General features: G+C 41.7%; 1 protein-coding gene across 1 annotated transcript in view; it reads left to right on the top strand.

The window, feature by feature from the left end:
* tmtops2a (teleost multiple tissue opsin 2a) overlaps positions 1-16,085 on the top strand; it is a 52,294-nt gene that overhangs the window by 27,733 nt on the left and 8,476 nt on the right. The window contains exons 2-3 of the mRNA XM_082136960.1: positions 13,896-14,221; positions 15,760-15,993. Of these exons, the coding sequence (XP_081993086.1) occupies positions 13,896-14,221; positions 15,760-15,993 (560 nt within the window). The remainder of the gene's footprint in view (positions 1-13,895; positions 14,222-15,759; positions 15,994-16,085) is intronic.

Below are 16,085 nucleotides of genomic sequence, written 5' to 3'. Positions count from 1 at the left end.
AGGATCAATTAATTGAAAATTCTCTTTAAAATAATCATTCCTTCTATAGTCTGTTGAGAGTGTACCCTTCTTTGCAGTGGCTGTAAAAACAGGATTTGTTTTAAGCATTTCCACTGATTAATTTAGCAAGCTCCTCTGCGTGATTGCATGGTGAATCATTCAATGTGGCTTTCTTATTTTCTTAAAATATCCCTGATCGATTGTTTTGCTGCATACAATGAAACAATATCATCCATCCAACTTAATAGCTCCTGAGTTGCATTTTTGAAATGTCTAAAATTGTCAGGATCAATGATGCAAGTTTGCACTCTAGCCTTGTATAGTTTACACGCTCTGAATACAAGCTTGTTTCAGGTATAGAAGGAGTTAAAGGAACAGTGATATATGTAACATTTGACTGTTGATTTGGTATAGGATCTCCAGTATCTTCTGACCATTGCTCTTCATTGCTTTCCAAATCGTCGGTTTTAAATGTAACAGAAGAGCTCAAATCTTTAAAACCTTGAGACTTATGTCTACGAGTTATGTGACTAAAATTGAAAGGACATTGGTTGTCTGCTCACAATCTTTAAAATGACATTTGACTGTGCCAATTGTGTCTTCAAATGATTTCTGATATGGTTGACAAAAATCACATAACTCGCACGAAAAATGTAAGTGCTCTTTAACTGCAGCAGTCTCTTTGTGTGCTCTTGTCAAATGTGATTTTAATGCACCTACAGTTTTGAAAGTGCAAATGCAGTCAGTATACAAGGTGAATATAGTGGTATATAGTGGTGAAGCCTGTAGGGTGAAACCTCTCTGCTACTGTGGGCAAATTTGTAAAGCTTGTACTGCATTCTCAAACGGGAACAAAATTCCAGTGGTATCGACAGCTCTAGTGAAAATGACTTGTTAATAAGAGGGATTAGAGTAGAATTATGACTGGTTCAAACATCTCTGAATGCAACATGTCAAAACTTAAAGTGGATAACTTGCAGCAGCAGATGTCTGATCTGGGCACCCCTAGAGCTTTGCATGTCTCATAGATGTTTCTGCAAATTCAGTTAATATGAGGAACTGTCGGTGAACAACTAGGCCTGGATGAGGGGAGTCTACCAAAGAGATGCATAGCTTGCAGAGATTAGAAAACATTTCATCTTCATCTCAGTTTGGATGGGTGTAGTTTTCAGATTTCAACTATACATTGCTCTCTAAGGCAAAAACAAAAATAATTGGATAGTAAATTAATGTTTGTGCATTTGTAGCTATAGAGATATTTTATATTTTGCATTGTTCTGTCAATATGCATTTGGGTTTAGCAATGATCTAATTCAGATTAACATCAACAAAAAATTTTAGTGTGAAAAAAATCCCTAGATGCTAGATGTAATAAGCATCATAATCAAGAAGACATTTTAGAGCCTCTTTCCAGCTGACTGAATCTTGTCCTTTCTGAAGAATAATTGCTAGAACAGGTACATCATAATGGAATTTGAAGATAAGCTAAACTTTTAATTAATTTTAAGAACCTTTTTTGAGGGGTGGTCAGTTGAGGTGGTTTGTGCAATGTTTGAACTCCAGTCTTCCCACTTATTTTATAGAGATTCTAAAGTCAGTTACTAAAACTGATAAAACTGATATGCAAATGCTAATGTAGCCATACTGACACACATATGTCAAATGCTACTACAGTATGATGCTAGTATCCCCTTGTAGCTGGCTTTGTGTATGCTGTATGGAAGTATGTAGAAAATCCCAAAGGGGTACAGAAAGACCAATAATAGAACCGAAAAAGCAAACATTAAGAAAATAAACATGGTATTAGAAATTGTCTCATCTGTTTCTCTGGGCATCTTTACCCCAGAGTTTACAAACATATAACTTACTCATGAAGCTTAGAAATGTCTCGGGTTGAATACAAGTTCAGCTCTATTGATAACATTTGAGACTAAATTTTGTTCCGGTCATTTAATTTGATTGGCTGAGTAGCATTCCAAGAGTTTAGTCCACTGGGACTTTTCACTGTTTGTATTATTCCGCTTGTCTGCATTTGCATGTTCCACATATAGTAGTAAGTTATCAGTCTGTGCATTAATGGTGGGGATTTTTCATTGACTCTTTCTATATTGTACCAGTAACTAGTCTTCATGAACAAAACACTGAATCATTCACTGAACCAAAAAAAAAAAAAAAAAAAACTTTGATTCATCCAGGAACTTTGAAAAAACTTTGATTCATCCAGGAACAATGTTTTGTTGTTATTGTTTTGTGACACACAATGGTTGATTCTGCTTTGACTTGGTTTGGATTATTTTTTTATTTTTTTTGAAAGCAAAAATGTTTTTTTGTTGTAAAAAAGCAATAGCCCACTGAAAATTATGCAGTATGTCAGTAACATGTAAATTCATCTACCTGGGGCCTGTACCATGAAGCTGGTTTAGGTGGTTTAAGATTAGTTTGCGCCAACCTTGGGTTTTAGGTACTATGAAAGGTAGCTCGGCTTTAATTGGTGTTCGTCGCCATGGTATCTTACACTGCATCAGCTGTGAGCAAAGAAACATATAGGTGACATAACTAATTCCCAGTGTCTGTTGCAGTGGCTTCACCTTTTCTTCCAAATCCTGGGAACATCTCAGCGCAAACTGTTAGACGAGCACTTCGTAGAGAAAGAGTTTTTAGGGACAGACAAAATCCCCTTGCATTTCCTGGTACTTGTATGAAAGATACAGATTTTCTGCGGAAGGAATATCTTATCTTTGCGAACTTCTTGAGCCGCACATAACAAATGTGACACATCGAAGCCATGTACTTATGTACCGCAAATGGTATGAATTGCGTTGCGGTTTTTTGCAAGTGGTACATACTTGTATACGGTCGGTGATGCGGAGAACCTAGGGAAAAACACGGTTTGTCAAACCATTTGCAAGGTGGTCCTCGCTCTGCAGGGGTACATTAATAGCTTCATTGTGTTCCCCGGACATTTATCGACCATGTCCATAAAAGAGGGCTTTTATAAAATTGCCGGTATGATATATTGATAGGGTGACATCACATGAATTTTTTTTATTACTATACAATACAGTACATGTTAGAAACAGAGTCTCCTAGAGTAATTGGAGCAATAGAATGTTTCAATCTCCACTGCTCTAGGAAAACATGAGGCAGATTATGCTAATAGGAAGTTCTTTCACAGCCTTAATGTTCAGGTAGGCATACATGTGAGATGATTTTTATTTTCTGTGAGATGAATCTTTAAATTAATAGTAACATTAACATATATAACAATGCTCTACTGAACATTACATCTGCAGATGAACGTATGATCACAAGTTTGGATACCAAATGGCCTGGCTCAGTGCATGACTCACAAATTTTCCGAATTTTGCTTTGAGGAAGGAAAGTTAAATCTGGTACAGTACTAAACACTGTTAATTTGAATTGGGACAGCACAACCTACACAATTTTCCCTTTTCTGTTCTATGACAGGGCTTTTTGATGGCCTGTTGGTAGTAGACAAGGGTTATGCATGCCAGAGGTTTTTTGCTAATCCACTTATCATGACCCTCAGACAGGGCCACAGAACCGCTTCAATGTGGCCCTCAGTAAAACTAGAGTGAAGATCGAGATGACCTTTGGCATCCTAAAGGCACGTTTCAACTGCCTTCGGCACTTAAGAGTATCACCAGAGCGGGAATCACAGATAGTGGCTGCATGTGCCATTCTGCACAATATAGCCACCATCAGAAAGGAGCGAGAACCACCACAAAACCAGGTTCTCCCTGATGAAATTGACCCGATCACACCAGCTGGTGCAGCTGTCAGAGATGCAATCACCATACAATATTTCACTTAATAAAAGCACATTGCAACTGCAGATAAGTCTCGAACTGTTTTATTGATTTTGTGGGATGGGAGGGAGAAAGAGAGCAAGATAAAGTTGCATTTATAAATATTCATAGTATTCATACTAAAGTGTTACTTGGTTAAATAAGTTCACATACTGAGATCTGTTTTTTTTTTTTATTAGCTGTTTGATCTCCAATTATAATTTTTTTTTAATTTGGAGCCTCCTCAGCTCACAGTCCAGCTCCTTTAGTGTGCAGTCTAGTTCTAGGCTCTTTTTGTAAAGGGTCACAAAAAGTTCCTTGACTTCCTTCAAACACAGGACTGACTGTAATTTATGTCAAGGGTCTTAAATCCTTATCTTGTTCACATTTCTTCTGAAGCCCATTGAGGTAGAGGCCTTAGTTTCTGGGGCAGGTTGTGAAAAATCCTACAATAAAAGAGATGCGTAAGGGCCAGTCACTTTTTTATGCCACACATTCAGATGTGTGCCATAATAAAAAAAAAACAGTGCATTCACCTCAGCAACTGTCTCAGAACACACAGACAGAATGTCTTCATCATTTGCTTCACCCTAATAAATAAAAGTAGGCCAATACAAAACATAACTGTTGTAAAGCAGGTTATGTTTATGGTGTTCTGTCTGCTGCATACTGACCTCTGTGTGGGAGACAGTTGCTTCAACAGGTACACTGTATTTCCCTCTACTGCAGAACATACGGTCAGCCATATTTAAAACTTAAAAAAAGAAGTAATGTATTGCACACATACCCAGTGTTACTTGCTTAGAAGAGCCAGCACAAGGGTCAGATTGTACAGCACCTGTAATCCCATCCATAATTGGCCGTCCCTTATTGCTACTCAGAGCCAACTCCTTCGCCACAGTGTATTCTGGAGGAGGTGGCCCTCCACCAGTTTTCTGAATTTCACACTTTTTTCTGTTTGCTGCAAACAAGCGTTTGTGATCAAATGTTCACAAAAATAATAAAAGGTTGTGGTAAATACTCACCTCTTTGAATTATATTTAAAATGTTTATCTTTATCTGCTGCCAAGAACGTTTGGAGTTGGGGTTGCATCTAAAAATCAATGAATATTAATCTTTCTTAGAATGCAATATAGATTTGCATTGTTTATATATTATAAATATATATTTTAGAAATATATATTATATATTATATATATATATGAGTTAAGAAACAAAATAGGTCCTCTTTTACATTCTTCAGAATGTAAGCTACAGTGTCTGACAATGTTCAACAACACACTCAAAATATGAAAATTACCCTGTTATCCTCTTCTGTGTGTTTCTGGAGTGCAAATATGTTCAGCTTGTGTGCCGTTTCTTGCATACACAGTGACAAATAAGACAGCCTAAGATCCATAAACAGACTCAAAGATCTTTATTAACACAGGCTTTTACATAATTAAAGGGAGAAAACAAAGGAACATTAAATGTCCCCTTCATATGCTGCTGAATATCTGGTGAATTAATGTCCATAATGAATTTTCATATCTGAATGTTGGAGAAGAATCTGTTTTGGCATGATATGAATGAACTTATTTACATACAAATGGTTGATATGTCTCATCACCCAGTCTGAAATATTCCACACTTGCCCTTTGAAGAACATCAGTGAATGAATGTTGCTTAAAGGCATTTTAATTAATATGTAAAAGCAACAAAAAGGGACTGTGGGATTTTTCCCACTTTGTTTCTTAAAATATATGTACGTGGGAGTAATTTCTAATTTTTGTTTCTTAAATCATAACATCACTTTGACATTAAGTTATTTTCTTGGAAGCCAAAGTGAATAGAAAGGCAGTATTTTATTCCCTGTAATTATTCCAAATTACTTATTATATAATGTTTGCTTTTTTTCAGGCAATGAATTTATGTGCATTGTCTGAAATATTCTTTATCTTATCCATTTTTATGATGTACATAAATGCAGGTAAATAGACATTCAAACAAAATTGCTTTTAATATTAGACCAGTGCAGATTTTATTTTCCTGATCATTTATTATCCTAAAGTTCAAGAGGTGAATTAATTAAAATAGGGGTTTCACTTTAGGGTGTTCAGTGGTTTTGGGGTTCTTTATTTTAAGGGATTTTAAATTGTTAAAAAAGGGGGAAAAGTAGCATGTACTATATTTGTCACACTCTTGGAAGTCCAAAGCACGACGATAAAGATCAAGATACTAATTAGTCTTAAATAATAAAGATTCAAAGAACAAACTCATATAAAGGCAGGTAGGCAAAGTAGTACGACCACGTAACACTGACGATACCAGATAAATAAAGATTCAAACACAGGAACTTAAATACACAGGTTAACATGGTGAACTCAGCTGAACAGGGTAATACAATTAAATCAGAAACCATAGCAACATGCAGACAGGAGATGAACACAAGGACAGAAAACCAAACTAAACTGAATATAATTGTGACAATATTGATGTTATCATATCATTTTACTTTTCTAGTTTTTAACATTAAAAAATAAAGACAAACATTAAGAAATAAAAAAAGATATAGTGCATAAAGGTTTGTAATTTTTATTTATTTATTTGTAAACATTAATCTCTCCTTTCTTGTAAAAACATTGAAAAATAGTCCTTTGTTTTGTCTTTCTAGGAACTTTCTCCTCATCACCAGTGTTGGGGTTACACATTACAAGTAACGCAAGTTCCCTTTCAGTCAGTCATTACGAGTTACGTCAGTGACTGACGGAATGGAGGTTTCGCTTAGAAGCCTGTCACCTTCGAGTTCTTACAAAACGAACAATGAAAAAACAATGCCATGGGTCTGCGGAATTTGCATAGTGCAACTCCGCCCCACCTCGTGGGTATATAAGAAGCTGCGCGTGCAAACTTGCATTATGATTCTGCTTCGGAGCCAAGTGTTTCTTCACTTCTCTCCACTGCAAAGCTGTCTACGAGTTCTGAGATACGAGACGAGCGACTCTTCAGCGGTGTTGGTGTTACGGCGTGTTCCAGTGAGATCTCATTCCTGCTGCTGGTCTGTGCAGTGATCTGCCAACACTGTATGTCTTCTACTTGGGCGTTTCAGCACTGCTGTTGAGTTTTATCCTCTCTAAAAGAGCTGCACGTGGCGCGTCTTTTTAAAGATGTTTCGCCCGTGTATTTCTGGGTGCAGTAGACAGATTAATTCTGCTGATGGGCACGAACGCTGCCTGGTGTGTTTGGGCTTGAATCACGCTCAGGCAGCATTCGTGGATGTGTCATATTCTCATTGCAGGAATATGATCATCGCAATGTTGTGATCGAGACTCGATGACCTCTGTAGAGGTAGAGTCCCCTCCGCCACACCTCAATCAATTCCCTCCACGAGAGGGGATACTTTGGCTGGTGGCCCGGGTGATTTGAGGGTGACAGTCTGGAACAACCCGACAAATCCTCCTCGGGCCACACCCCACTCTAGCACATTACAACCCGTGAGGTTTCCGGATGAGGTCACTGACCCGTCTTGTGGCGCCCCGGAAGATGACGTCATGTCTATCACCACATCACAAGGTGGGCTTGAGTCATCTGGAGATGAAGACTCGGCTGTGCTGCCTCCTTCGGGGGTGCCAGCATTGCCCGAGTCTGATCCAGTACTGACAGCCATGCTTTCCCGGGCAGCCGCGACCATCGGGCTTGTGTGGAACCCTCCGCCATGTCCCGAGTGCTCAAGGCTTGATGATTGGTTTTTGGGGCCGCCCCCAATTCCTTTCTTCACGGAAGTGCATGAAGAGGTCATGAGATCGTGGAAGTCTCCTTTGACTTCTCGCGACCGTTCAGCGGCCTCTTCCGCCTCCTCTGCCCTCGATGAGGCCGCGGCCAAAGGGTACACTGGGGTCCTCCCGGTGGAGCATTCTGTGCCGATGCAACTGTGTCCCCAGAGCGCCTCCACCTGGCGTGGTGACCCTAAGCACCCCTCCAAAGCCTGTAGGTTTTTGTCCACTCTCGTGCTAAAGCCTATAGAGCTGTGGGGCAGGCTGCCTCCTCTTTGCATGCTATGGCCATCCTGCAAGTATATCAGGCACGGGTGCTCAGAAACATACACGAGGGCAGGGCTGATCCAGGGCTGCGTACCGCCACCGACCTCGCTCTACGGGCGACGGCACGCTCCTTGGGTCAGGTGATGTCCACATGTGTGGTCCAGGAACGCCATCTGTGGCTGTATCCCAGGCTGGGCCCTTCGGCGGTGCGGTCGAGGACTTTGCCCAACAGTTCTCGGCCGCCCAGAAGCAAACTGAGGCCATCAAACATATTCTGCCCCGGCGGCCAGCTGCTGCCTCCACCCAGCCACTGGCTCAGATGCCTCACATGACCCCGCTGGTTCAGGTTTTGGGAGCCTGGCTAGAGCTTCTCAATCTGTCCCGCTGGCTCGCATGAACTATCAGGCTCGGCTATGCGATTCAGTTTGCACGGTCTCCTCCCTGCTTTCTGGGAGTCTGCTATACCATGGTGGGTGACAATGCCCCTGTCATGCATGAGGAGGTCGCCGCCCTACTGGCAAAGGGTGGGATCGAGGCTGTCCCTCCAGCCGAGATGAAGTCTAGCTTCTAAAGCCCCTACTTGTACCCAAGAAGAGCGGTGGGTTACGGCCAATCCTGGACCTGCGCATCTTGAACCGAACCCTTCACAGGCTTCCATTCAAGATGTTGACAGTCAAACGCATTTTCGAATGTGTTCGTCCATTGAATTGGTTTGCAGCAATTGACCTGAAGGACGCATACTTTCATGTTTTCATTCTTCCTCGACACAGACTGTTTCTTTGGTTTGCTTTCGAGGGGCAGGCATACCAGTACACAGTTAGCCCTGTCTCCTCGCGTCTTCACGAAGGTCGTCGAGGCAGCCCTTGTGCCACTCAGGCAACACAGGGTTTGTATCCTGAACTATCTCGACGACTTGCTGATTCTAGCAGGTTTGCGAGCACAGGGACCTGGTCTGGGCCTTCGGGTCAACTGGAAAAAGAGCAAACTCTCCCCCGTGCAGAGGATCTTTTTTCTCGGTATGGAAATCGACTCGGTCGCCATGTACGCGCAGCTTACGAGCGAGTGCGCACAGTCACTACTGAATTGCCTGAGTCAATTCGAGTGCAAGAGTGCGGTTCCACTGAAGTTATTTCAGAGGCTCCTGGGGCATATGGCATCTGCAGCGACAGTCACACTGCTCGGACTGCTTCATATGAGACCGCTTCAGCACTGGCTTCGCGATCGAGTCCCGAGATGGGCGTGGCAACAGGGTACGCTCTGGGTACCAGTTACTCAGGCTTGCCGTCAGACCTTCACCCCGTAGTTGAACCTCTCCTTTCTACGGGCCGAAGTGCCCTTAGAATGAGTGTCTAGGCATGTTGTTGTATCAACAGATGCCTCAGCCACGGGCTGGGGTGCCATGTGCAATGGACACGCTGCCACGGGCTCCTGGACAGGACCCCAGTGCCTTTGGCATGTCAATTGCCTTGAGTTGCTGGCAGTACGCTTAGCTCTGCACCGTTTTCGGACATTGCTCAAGGGCAAGCACGTACTAGTGCGTTCAGACAACACAGCGACAGTAGCGCACATCAACCATCAGGGTGGTCTACGCTCCCGCCTTATGTCGCAACTCGCCCGCCATCTCTTGTTATGGAGTCACAAGCATCTGAGGTTGCTTCGTGCCATTCACATTCCGGGCGAGCTCAATCGTACAGCCGACAAGCTCTCACGACAACGCTCATGTCCCGGGGAATGGAGACTCCATCCCCAGATGGTTCAGCTGATCTGGGAACAGTTTGGCGACGCACAGGTAGATCTGTTTGCCTCCCAATACACTTCCCACTGCTGCTGGTTTTACTCCCTGACCGAGGGGTCCCTCGGCACGGATGCACTAGTGCACAGCTGGCCGCGGGGCCTCCGCAAGTATGCATTTCCCCCAGTGAGCCTTCAGGGAGGACGAGGAGCAGGTCCTTTTGGTTGCGCCTCATTGGCCCACCCGGACTTGGTTCTCCAAACTAGTGCTCCTTGGGACAGCCCCTCCCTGGCCAATCCCTCTGAGGAAGGACCTCCTTTCTCAGAGACGGGGCACCCTCTGGCACCCGCGTCCCGATCTGTGGACGCAGAAGGTTTGAGTACCCTACCACCTCAGGTGGTGGCTACCATCACTTCAGCTACGCCTATGCTCTGAATTGGGCTTTCTTGTAGCTCAAACAGTAGAGCGCTGGCGCTTGCAACGCCAAGGTCATGGGTTCGATTCCCAGGGAAAGCAAGAACTTTGTAAAATGTGTACCTTGAAATGCAATGTAAGTCGCTTTGGATAAAATGCCCGATCGGGTCTGTGCTCTCCTTCCTCCAAGAAGGTTAAAGAAGAAACGCTTAAGGTTTATGTGGCTGCGATCTCTGCACACCATGACCATGTGGAGTCCAAAAAGGTAGGACAACATAACCTGATCGTCAGGTTCCATAGAGCCCTACTCATGCCCTCTTGGGACCTCACAGTGGTACTACCTGCGCCGCAGAGAGCTACCTTCAAGCCATTGCAATCAGTCAAGCTTAAATACCTTTCTATGAAGATGGCGCTCCTGGTTGCTTTGGCCTCCATCAAGAGGGTAGGGGACCTGCAGGCATTTTCGGTTGACGAAGCATGCCTGGAATTCGGGCCAGCTAACTCTCACATGATCTTGAGACCCCGGCCTGGATATGTGCCCAAGGTTCCCACCACTCCCTTCAGGGATCAGGCCTGCAAGCGCTGCCCTCGGAGGAGGCAGACCCAGCCTTGCCACTGCTCTGTCCAGTACGCACCCTTCGTGCTTACGTAGACAGAGCACAGTGTTTCAGGACCTCAGACCAGCTCTTTGTCTGTTTCGGTGGGAAGCTGAAGGGAAAGGCTCTCTCCAAGCAGAGGCTGTCTCACTGGATAGTGGACGCCATTGTCTTAGCTTACAAAGCGCAGGGCCTGCCATGCCCCCTAGGGGTGAAGGCACACTCCACCAGGTGTGTGGCTTCCTCCTGGGCTCTAGCACATGGCTTCTCAGTTGATTTCTCATTTAACTCAGAACAATCTCTTTGAGCCTCTGCAATCAGGCTTTCGTAAATTACATAGTACAGAAACAGCTCTGGTTAGGGTCACCAATGACCTGTTAATCGCCTCAGATTCTGGCTGTCTTTCAGTTTTGATCCTACTTGATCTCAGTGCAGCTTTTGACACTGTTGATCACTCAATTTTAATTACTCGTCTTGAAACTGTTTTTGGGGTTTCAAATACTGCTCTTAATTGGTTTAAGTCCTACCTTTTTGATCGGAAGCAGTTCGTTGCCATGGGTGGATTTAGATCTGAGGTTAATGTTGTGCAGTCTGGCGTCCCCCAGGGGTCAATTTTGGGCCCTCTTCTTTTTAATATTTATGTCTATCCTCTTGGCCAGCTTTTGAGATCTCTTGGTCTAAAATTTCACTTCTATGCAGATGATACCCAGATCTATATTCATTTCAGACCTAATGAAATTGTGCCTGTTAATTTTCTTTCTGAGTGTATTTCCAAGATGAAGGAATGGATGACAGATAATTTTCTTTGTCTTAACAGTGAAAAGACTGAGATTATGCTTGTTGGTTCACCCTACCATCTACGCAAATCAGAGCCGGTTGTTCTAACTCTTGATGGCTCAAATGTGGAGTTTCAAACAAAATTGAGGAATCTAGGAGTAATTTTTGATGCCAATCTAACGTTTGAGCCACATGTTCTGAATACTGTTAAAATTTCATTCTTCCATCTTAGAAATATTGCCAGATTGCGTCCAATGCTGTCGTTTACTGTTGCTGAGAGATTGATAAACACTTTTGTGTTCTCCCGTATTGATTACTGTAATGCCTTGTTAGCTGGCGTGTCAAAAGCTACCTTAAACAGAATGCAGGTTTTACAAAATTCAGCTGCCAGAATCCTTACTAGAACTAATATACATGTTCATATTACTCCCGTTTTGGAGTCTTTGCACTGGCTTCCCATTAGGTTTAGGGTGGACTTCAAAATTCTGATGCTTACTTACAAGGCACTGCATGGTTTAGCACCTCAATACTTGACTGAGCTTTTAACTCCATATACTCCAAAACGTGATCTTCGTTCTTCGGAATCTGGTCTTTTAACTGTTCCCTCAACTCGTTTAAAATCAATGGGAGACAGGGCTTTTTCTTCATTAGCTCCAAAACTTTGGAATTCTCTACCGATTGAGATTAGGCAAGCTAAATCTTTTGGTATTTTCAAATCACAGCTTAAAACTCATTTTTTTAGGTTTGCTTTTAATTGATTTATTGTCTTTTGTTTATTTTACAGTGTATTATATCTCTTTGTGTGCTGTATCTTCCTTCATCTTTGTTATTTTAATTGTTTCTGTACAGCACTTTGAGATGTACATTTAAAGGCGCTATAGAAAATAAAGGTTATTATTATTATTATTATGGCGCCTCGCTAACAGACATCTGTAGAGCTGCAGGCTGGGCGACACCTAACAAATCTCAGATATGTTCTACAATCTCAGAGTGGAGCCAGTGTCCTCCCGTGTACTCACTTCTACTAGCCAGTAACTAGGACCTGCTCAGTGTCATCGCTTGCTTCGCCATTCCACTCCACTGACTGGATATGTGCGTTATTTTACTCCAGCACTGTTGATGTCGACACCGGAGTGCATGTCAGCGGCAGCCCTCGTGCCAGGCTAGGTGCCTCCGTGTGCATGGTTCCCCAGTTGGGCAACCCCAACATGTGTATTTCCATGGTAAGTCTCTTTGAGCATGTGTCTTTGCCTTGGCAAGACCACCTTGCCACCCCTGGGGTTGAAATTTCCACCCTGCGGGCTGGACACCTCAGTTTTGTATTCTCAGGGTCATATGTGTATTCTGTAAGACCTCCCTGCGGGCAGGCATTGTGTTGCATATTTCCACGGGGATATGCTTCCCAGTGTACCTTGGTATTCCTGCGTTAAGCCTAGCCCTTCGTCAGTGCTAGTCTCATGACAGGGAGCTCCTTCAGGGAACGAGGGTTACATACATAACCGAGATGTTACGTAATCAGATTACTTTTTTTTTTTTGTAAAGTAATGCATTACTTTTAAATTTACAACAAAATATCTTAGTTACTTTTTTCAAATAAGTAACACAAGTTACTTTGTTTTCCCATTTACTGAATGACAGCTCTCCTGTACCCATGTTGAGAGAAATCGGGAGTATGTTGCAGAGGTGTGCTGTCTAAACATGATGCTTATTGTAGTCATATGAACATGCATTTACTCATCTCACTTGCACAAAACAGATTTAGTATTCCTTAAAATGAATAAAAACAGTGAAATGCAAACTCAGAATATTATGCAAACCTGCAATAATTAAATGTTAAATTACACAAATATACTTTGTTTAATAAAATCTCTTTAACCACTGTCTTTGCTGCTGATCCAATTCATCCATACTAATAAGCAAAAATGACATTAGATAAACATCACATTTGTTTCCTTTTTTTCTTTTTTTTAGAAGAAAGAGTGTTGAACTTTCTTCTCCTTCCCAATTCTTCTGCAATCCAGAATGGTATGCCATAATGTACAGGAGTTTGCATTTCATTCAGCATGAGGCCTATTCATTTCATTTTTTAAATGAAAAATAATGTAATACATTATGTTCCTTAAAAAGTAACTAAGTTACTCTTTTAGGGAGTAACGCAATATTGTAATGCATTACTTTTAAAAGTCACTTTCCCCAACACTGCTCATCACTGTAATTTCTAAAGGAATATTCTCTCTAAAATTGCTTTGGAACAATATTTATTGATCATATACAATATTTAACATTCTTTATATTTTAGAAAGGGGGTCCTTCATGAGGTAGTCATCATATTTGTGATTTTGGTATTAGGAGGGAATAAATTAATGTCATTATAATAATTAATATAATATTACATGCTCTTGATCATACAGTATATCACATGATAGTTTTAAAGCCCGATGCTAAATAATAACAGATATGCAGTGTCTGAATAACCTCCTATTTAACTGTGGCTCTGTAGTTTAACTTTGAGCATACAGCCTAATTTCTCTTTTCATTTTTTTAACAGGGATTGTATCATTGATCTCTCTGGCAATCCTTTCATATGATCGTTACAGCACTTTAACTGTTTACAACAAGAGAGCCCCAGACTACAGCAAACCCTTGTTGGCTGTCGGGGGTTCCTGGCTCTACTCACTGTTCTGGACGGTTCCCCCACTGCTGGGCTGGAGTAGCTATGGACTGGAAGGGGCAGGAACCAGCTGTTCGGTCACATGGACCGCCAACACCCCCCAGTCACATTCCTATATCATCTGCCTGTTCATTTTTTGTTTGGGACTCCCCGTGCTGGTCATGGTGTATTGTTACAGTCGGCTCCTCTGTGCAGTCAAACAGGTAAATTCCATCAAAACATATCAATTCAAAGTTAATATTACAATATAATTATGTGTGTACAATTTCTACATAACGGGGTAAGTCCTTTTTGGAACTAAACTATGCCTCTCTTAGCTTAAACTTGGTCAGTATCTCAGACTCCAGATAAAGTTTAAACCACCTCAAATTATGTTTAAGTCGGTGATATCTGGAATCCACACTCTCTTCGCTAATATTTTTTTTTTAAATTTTTGGATAAGTCAGTGCTATAAATAAAGTTTCCAAAAGGGGGTTTTCACTGCATTGCCACAGAAGGACTTTTTTTTCCCTAAAGAACCTTTAAGGGTGTTCACACTTGTAGTTCGGTTCGCTTGGTTCGTTTGGTCCGTCCAGACCAAAAAACAAAACAAAAAACATTTAATCCTGGTCCGCTTATTATTTGAACCTAAAGATACAGAACATAAAGTCATAGGGATATGTTCACATCCTGATTGGTCAGCTTTTATTATACGTAGGCCTATACTATTTCATGACGGAACTTACCGAACATCCAAAACAATGCTGTATGCTGGGCTAAATGCACTCATTGTATGTGCGTAGCCTATATATGATGGTATTTTAACCAGCTGAGAACTCTCGAAGAGCTTATAAAATGTGTAAAGGAGTCAGAACAACGGCAGGAACCCCTCCATCACACACACAAATGAGGATCTGCTGCAAGGAGACTCTGTTCTGATGCCTGAACCAAACTGAGATGGGCAACATCGAGAAAAAACGAGTATGCTTGAGCATTCTGTCATTTTTAGGGTCGCATCTTGTGACATCATATCCCGCTTTTGGGTCGTTTACATGTCTTTGGTCCATGTTGCGTTCATATTTAATTCGGACCGCACCAGAGTTCATGTGGAAGTGGACCGAGACCCATCTTTTCAGGGGTCTTGGTCCGCTTGTTTGGTGCGCACCAGGGTTCGGTTCAACACTTATTCAAATGAACCACACTAACAGAGCAATCACACCCGTGTTCAATTTAATCTAACCAAACCCTAAACACACCCTAAATGAGCAGTTCTTAAAATAACCTTCTTTTTTATTTTTATTAAGTTTGAAGAACATTTTTCCACTATGAAGAACCTTTTGTATAACGGAAAGGTTCATTGGATGTTGAAGGCTCTTCATGGAACCATCAATGCCAATAAATAACCTTTATTTTTAAGAATGTACTGTTAGATTCTAGCTTTTAAAAGTGAACATGCATTGTGCATAAACAATAACGAAGAACCTATAACAATTTGTTAAATGTGGTTCATTATATTTGGAATGCATTTTACTTTATCTTTTCATACACTCATAAATATGTGAAATTGCTGAAATCTTATAAATATCAATAAATTATGTTCATGAACCTGATGAGTCAGTGGTTCCTCTAAACCACAAAGTAGGTTCATTCTATAGTGGATCAGAAATTCTTTCTTGAGGGATTTGCGTATCCTGAAGACTAGTTCTGAATCATCTGCTGGTGCAAACAAAAAATACAATCTAATTTACATGTTTTTCCTCAGGTAGGGCGTATCAGGAAGACAGCAGCAAGACGGAGAGAGTACCACATTTTATTTATGGTCATCACTACAGTGGTGTGCTACCTTTTGTGCTGGATGCCTTATGGGGTTGTTGCAATGATGGCCACGTTTGGGCATCCGGGGATCATCACACCCATTGCGAGTGTGGTGCCGTCCCTCCTTGCCAAAAGCAGCACAGTCATCAACCCTCTTATTTACATCCTTATGAACAAACAGGTTAGACATTTCCAACTTTTTATTTAGCACTGAATCATAGGATATGTTTTCTTATATTTCTCAATGTATATCATATATACATAACCACATGG

This window comes from Leuciscus leuciscus (assembly GCF_965113295.1).
Source record: "Leuciscus leuciscus genome assembly, chromosome: 14".
NCBI classification, from domain to species: Eukaryota; Metazoa; Chordata; class Actinopteri; order Cypriniformes; family Leuciscidae; genus Leuciscus; species Leuciscus leuciscus.
The sequence above is the reverse complement of the archived record's forward strand: the minus strand, read 5'-3'. Positions and strand labels throughout refer to the sequence as shown.